Source organism: Monodon monoceros, unplaced genomic scaffold, assembly GCF_005190385.1.
Source record: "Monodon monoceros isolate NGI ecotype Baffin Bay Population unplaced genomic scaffold, NGI_Narwhal_1 Super_Scaffold_16, whole genome shotgun sequence".
NCBI lineage: Eukaryota > Metazoa > Chordata > Mammalia > Artiodactyla > Monodontidae > Monodon > Monodon monoceros.
Window position 1 is genome coordinate 107,480,339 of NW_021703772.1, and position 6,000 is coordinate 107,486,338.

Here is a 6,000-nt window from a genome sequence, read left to right on the forward strand (position 1 = left end):
GTGAAGAGTTGAGGCCTCAGCCTCTCTGAGAGTCCACAGAATCCACAGATCCCACCAGCATTCAAGACTTGATCACATCCAACCCAAATCGACGGCCCAGGTACCCCTCTCCGCTCCCGACACACCCCACCCCTTCCCTGGGTGACCAGCGGCTCACTCCCCCACTCCACAGGCACCCTGACCCACAGCTGTTCCCCCCGCCCCCGGGGAACACCTTCCCCAAGCCCCAGATAGCCCAGTGAGGCGACCTGGGCAAAACAGCCTGCTTTGGGCCCTGCCACAAGCCAGCAGACTCGATGGAGTGGGGTGAGGCCCAGCCCACCCCCGCCCGCCGGGGCCCGGGAAGTCTGGAGGTCACGCTTGCAACCTCCCCACACCCACAGGCCTCAGCCAAACATCCACTGAGCCCCCAGAAACACCCCACCCAGAGATGACGCCTAGCTCAGGAGCCTTCTCTCCAGTGCCGGCAAGATGAACCATCTACATAAATAACTCGGGTTCAGGGAGAAGCTGATCCGAGCCTGGAGAGGTGCAGAAACACTTGTGTAAGATCAGAGGAAAGAGACACAGCGCAGGGAGGTACAGAGTGACGGAGGCAAAGCCAACATGGGAGGGGACGAGAGAGAGGACACTCAGGGGCGAGACAGACACCCCGATGGGGAGGACAGTGGAAAGTCGGGGCCGAGGAGAGCCACTGCTGACCAGGGCCCGGGGCCTCAGAGGCCATCCAGCAGACCCGGCGGGCTCCCTGCCCCCTGCCTTCTGTGTGGCGTGGCTACTCTCAAGGCCACCGTGAGCATAAGAGCCGGTGGCAAAGGCCTGGCTCCTACTGAGGAGGCCTCCGTGGCTACGGCACGGGAGGCCTTGACCACCCAGATGAGCGTGGCCCCATCATGGCCATGTGTCGGGGTCCTATAGATAACTGCCACTGCACCTTCCCTCTAGGGAGCATCTGCTGTGACACGCCAGCGCTATTGCGTGCACGGACAGCCCCAGGCCCTGCCCCTCGGGGCCAGGCCTCCCCACTCCCAGCAGCGCCGGGCCAGTGGCGGGGTGACGGCGGCGGGGGGCAGACAGTGGGCAGAGCCTCCTCCCCTGCGCCTTCCGTGGGCCCGGCTCCACCAGCACAGGCCGGCCTCTCTCATGCATGCCCCGTGAGGACTACTGGGCAGTGGACCTCGGGGCAAGCAGGCCAGAGCATACCCCCACCTCACCTGTCCCTTCTCCCCAACCGTCCCATCACCCCTGGGACCCAGCCCACCAAGCCCTAATCTTCTCTGTCATCTGACCCAGGCTCCACCCCAACTTGGCTCTGCTCAGCCACCTACTGAGGCCCAAAAATGGACAGAGTCATTTATAGAGGATCCGACAAGCCAAACGCGACGGGAAGATGACCTCATGGTACCTGGGTCTGAACTCCAGGCACACGCTCTGCACCCGAGCACCCTGGGGGCAGCTGGGGGCTGGGAGGTGAGCGGTGACAGTGCCATGCTTGGCTGGCGGACCCCGGGGAGCCCTCCGCTGTGGTCTCACACCCTCTCACACCCTCCTCCTCCAGAGGCCTCAGGACCTTACGACAGTAAGCTCCACGCCGGCCAGAGCCACATACACCCTGCTCCCCGCAGCGCCCCGGGCTCAGCCCAGGCTCAGGCACACAGCACAGGTCCAGGCGCAGGCGGGATTCGCTGAATGAGGGAAGGCCAGGGAGCACACACGGGACAAATCAGCTCACCCAGAGCCTGCGTCAGGGCTCCCAAGCCAAGCCCCCAAACGCCCTTGTTTTTTCGTAACAGTCACTCTGCACCCGCTGGGGCCAGGTGAATGCTGGGTGCCCACACGGATCTGCCCAAGCCCCAGGGAGCACCCAGACCGGTGATGGATGCTGCCGGGTCACTGGGCAATGCCAGGGCCCAGCGGGGAGTCACTGAGCTGGGGGACAGGAGAGCTGGCTCCACGGGCACCAGCGGGCAAGCTGTCCCACGCCTCACCGTCCCCCTCTGAATCCTGGTGGACAACTGGACAGAGAAGACACGGGGGGGAGATCGAGGGTGCGGAAAAGAAGAGGAGAGATGGGGGCCCTTCTTCCTATGCAGATACAACCTAGGCCCTCCACCCAAGCGCCTGCTTGTCCCTGCTCAGGAAATACCCTGCCGTGGCAACAGGACCACTGGAATTGCCCCTTTACTCATAGATTTGACCAAGGCGAGGTGGGGCTGGGTGCCTATGAGACCACTGCCACTGTGAGTTACACATGGTCCTGAGGGCCACCTGAAGATGCGGAGGAGATAGCCAGGTCAGCGGCACCGAGGCGGCAACGCAGACTCTGAGCCTCCGGAGGGCAGAGGAGAGAGACTGGCGTGGGTCAAGTCATCGGGCTTCCTGGGAGGCGGCTGCAGCTGGGCCAACAGGGGAGGCTACTTTCCCAGACTCGGCCAGGATGCCCGTGGTGCTGCTCTGGCTTCCGCTGGGGAAGATCTCCCAACCAGAGCCCACGGGGCAGAGAACAGCAAGAACACTAAGCAACTCCAGTCCCATGAGGCCCAGGCTCGGGCAGGGCCGGCCCTTGGCCACGGCCAGCATCCACAGCTGACCAGCTGTCCACCAACTGCCCACAGCCACAGAACAGAGGCTAAGGAGGGGGGGGGCAGCTCAGTGGGGTCAATGATGACCTCTCGCCATGTACACGGAGGGGACACAGCCCATGCCTACTGCCCCTGAAATTACTGAAAGATGCTGCTGCAGAAACAAGGCAAGTAGGGCAACGGGGACACAGCAAAAGCAAAGGGGAGCCGGGGAAGACTAAGGCGTCACTGGATTGGGGGCAGGGAAACTGCCTCTGCCTTCCCTAGGCTTCCCATTCATCTTCCTCAGCCCCTCGGGGGCAGGAAGCAGGCTTAGACCCAGAGCTGCCTGCTCCAGGCACCTAAATGGATTACCCAGCCGTGCAGGGGAGCAAGGGCAGAGGCATCTGCCCCTCCCCTCCCCCCAACCTGGGCGACTGAAGCCTTCCCAGCCCCCAGCCAGCTATCTGTGGTACTCTAATCCCTCGTCCCGCCCTGGGGAGGGGAGGAGGACAGCTGGGACGGGCCAGATCTGGAGTCTGGCTGAGGGCCCTTCCCTCTACGCCACCCACCCACCTCCTTAGCCCGGGACCGCAAGGATGAGCTGCAGGACTCGGAGGGAAGCGCGGGGGAAGCTCCAGAGGCCGCCGCCGCTCTCACCCCGACCCCCACCCCCACTGTCACGTGGCTGCATCCTTAGGGAGCCCGCAGGTCTCGGCTGCAAAAGTCATTGTTTATAAACAGCCACAAGCCTGGCGGGGGAAGGCCAGCCGGTCTCCGGGATCGGGCGGCAGAGGGGACAGACCCGGCCAGGGGAGCACCGGGGGGCCACCCTGGCAGCAGCACTGATTCTGCAATCTCAGATTTCTGAGTTGGAGTCGGCAGGGGAAGTGGCGTCAGCAGCTGGCGTGATCCAATTCAATAAACCAGAGGCGGCTAGGGATAGCAAGCCGGGCGGGCGCGGACCCCTGCCGCCCAATCCCGCGTTTCCTGCACAGTCCGAGGGCCACGGGAAGCCCCGGCTGCAAACAGTGGCTCTCCGCGCCGAGGGGTCGGGTTTCCTGCGGGGCCCTCCACACCCCCGGCGGCTTGCCGCCCCTCCTCCGGGCCGGCTCCCCACCCCGGCCGTGGGCTCCCAAAGCCAGAGCCGCCACCCTCTCTCCCCGCGGCCGGAAACACGAAGCCCCTGCTCTGGCGAGGGCACCTCTCGATGGGTGCGCAGCTCTCTGCTCCCCGGGAGCCGGGCCGGAGCTTCCAGGTCGCAGGCACCTCTCGGGAAGGGAAACCTGACCCCTCCCTCGGCCCACGGGGACAGAAGGTGGAGCGGCGGGTGGAGAGGAGGGAACGGCGAGCGCAGGAAGCGCTCAGAGGCCTGGAGTCGGCGCGCAAGCACCCGCGAGCGGAGGGGCAGCCTCGGGATTCCCGGAACTAAGCGACCCTGGGGACAAGGGGCAGACCCCCCTCGCCCCAGCGCCGGCCCCGCCCGCAGGGCTCAAGTGGTCCCGGAGGGCTAGGGGCGCCACCTCGCCTCCCAGCCTCTGGGCCTCGGCCTCCAGGGCGGGGTGAGCCTGGACCTCGCGCCCGGAGAAGAGCGGGGGCCGCCGCTCCTCTGCAGAGGTGCCGCGAAGATACAAAGCGGCGGCGGTGGGGGTGGGGGGGGGGTGACGGGACAGCTGCGCCCTCTCCTGCACCCCGCCGGGGGTGAGAGGAGACGGAGGACGCGGACGGCAAAGGGCACCCAGAACGCCGGGAGGCGCAGCCTGTGGACCCCCGAAGGCCCTCGGCAGCGCTCGTCTGGAGGTGACAGGGCCCGGCCCGGGGTCAGGACCAGCCCCTGGCGCGGGGATGGGGGACAGGTGTCCGGACGGCGCGGCTGCAGGGTCTCGGGCTCGCTCACCTTCTCCTGCGCGCGAGTGAGCTTCTTCTGCACGTTGCTGGCGATCTTCCCGGCCGTCACCCCCTTGCTGCCCATCTCAGCCATTGCGGCTCAGGCTTGCCCGGTGGCTGGCTCCGATCTACCCAGCCCCCAGCCCCGGCCCCCGGCCGCGCGTCCGGCCCGGGCTCCCGCTCCACGCCGCGCACTAGACCGCCGAGCCGACTGGCGGAGGCGGAGCGTGCGCCCGGCAAGCGAGCTAGCGAGCGACACAGGGACCGTGGGAGGGACGGACTGGCGGAGGGAGGGGGAGGGAGGGGGAGGGAGGAGGGGCCGGGCCTCAGGCGGCGGTCAGCGCCCCCCGCCGCCCCCTCCGGACAAGACACGGCCTTTTAAAGGGCCACCCGGGCGCCGGAACCGCTCGGCCAGCGAGGAGGGAGCGGCGCCCACCGTCGCCGCGGCTGAGGTGGCGAGCGGGACTCCCGGGACCTTCCGATGACACCGCCCCGGGGCTGGGACGAATACGACAGGCCTAGGTCCGGCGCCGCCGCGGGCCGTCTTTCCTTTCCTCAGCCCCGGAAAGGAGGCCAGATGGAGGAGAAGGGTGCTTTCAAAAATCAAAGATAAAGTGTGTGGCGATCAGGGGGCCCGGGCTGGAGCGCGCAGCCCAACTGGATACGCCTCTCTTTCCCGGGGCTCACCTCTGGCCCCCCTTCTCGACGCTCGGCCTCCTCCTGGCCTCTAGGTTCACCCTTCTCGACCTGGGCTCTCAGGGCGCCACCTGTGAACTGTTCCCCTTGCCTAGTCCCTTGCCAAACAGGCGCTCGGTTTTCTAATTTGCGGATAATTATTATAATAACAGCAGCCTAACAGTACCGAGCCTTCCTGTGTGCCTGGAACTCTGCTAAGTGCCTCATGGACAGGCATTATCTCGGTCCGTGTCCAGGACAGCCCGATGAAGTAGGTGCTAGTATTTCTCCCATTTTGCAAACGAGGCACAGAGAGGCCTGGAGTCAGACCTCTGACTCCACATCCCAGGCTCTCCAACCACTATACACTGGGTGATCTCCTATGCCCTGCTGGAAGAAAAATGAGTAATTGTCATTATCCAAAGAGAAGATAAGGTAATTGCTAACCGACCGATGACAACTTTGCCAACGGACCAATGACACTTGTTCAAAATTAATAAATATGCATTGGGTTTACTGATCCCACCCACACCCCTCCCCAAAATCATGTCAGGGGTTGGAAGGATGCCACAGCACTTTGCCGTCCTGGAAGTCAGGGTGTGTCCCAGGAATTGTGGGCTGAGTTGAATGCTGAGAGGAGTCCTGGAGGCCCTGTTGAAGAGGACTGGACATGTCCAGCACCCAGGCAGGAGCCAGGGCAGGGGCCCCCTGGAGGCTTCTGGGAGGAGCAGGAAAGGCTCTTGCAGACCATACACCAAGCCTGCCATACTCATGGAGAAACCGAGGCCCAGGAAAAAAAGGTTTGGCCTGTGCTCCCCGGGAAGGCTCCTCTGCAACCTCTCTGGCTACTCCTCTGGTATTTCCCCAAGAGTGCTCA

At 64.9% G+C, this 6,000-nt stretch overlaps 1 protein-coding gene across 10 annotated transcripts in view; it reads right to left on the reverse strand.

The window, feature by feature from the left end:
• Positions 1–4,654, reverse strand: part of BIN1 (bridging integrator 1) — a 55,302-nt gene extending 50,648 nt beyond the window's left edge. For all 10 annotated transcript variants that reach the window (XM_029224905.1, XM_029224904.1, XM_029224903.1 and 7 more), the window contains exon 1: positions 4,459–4,654. In XM_029224905.1, the coding sequence (XP_029080738.1) occupies positions 4,459–4,542 (84 nt within the window). In that variant the 5' untranslated portion in view covers positions 4,543–4,654. The remainder of the gene's footprint in view (positions 1–4,458) is intronic.
• Positions 4,655–6,000: the final 1,346 nt, after the last annotated feature.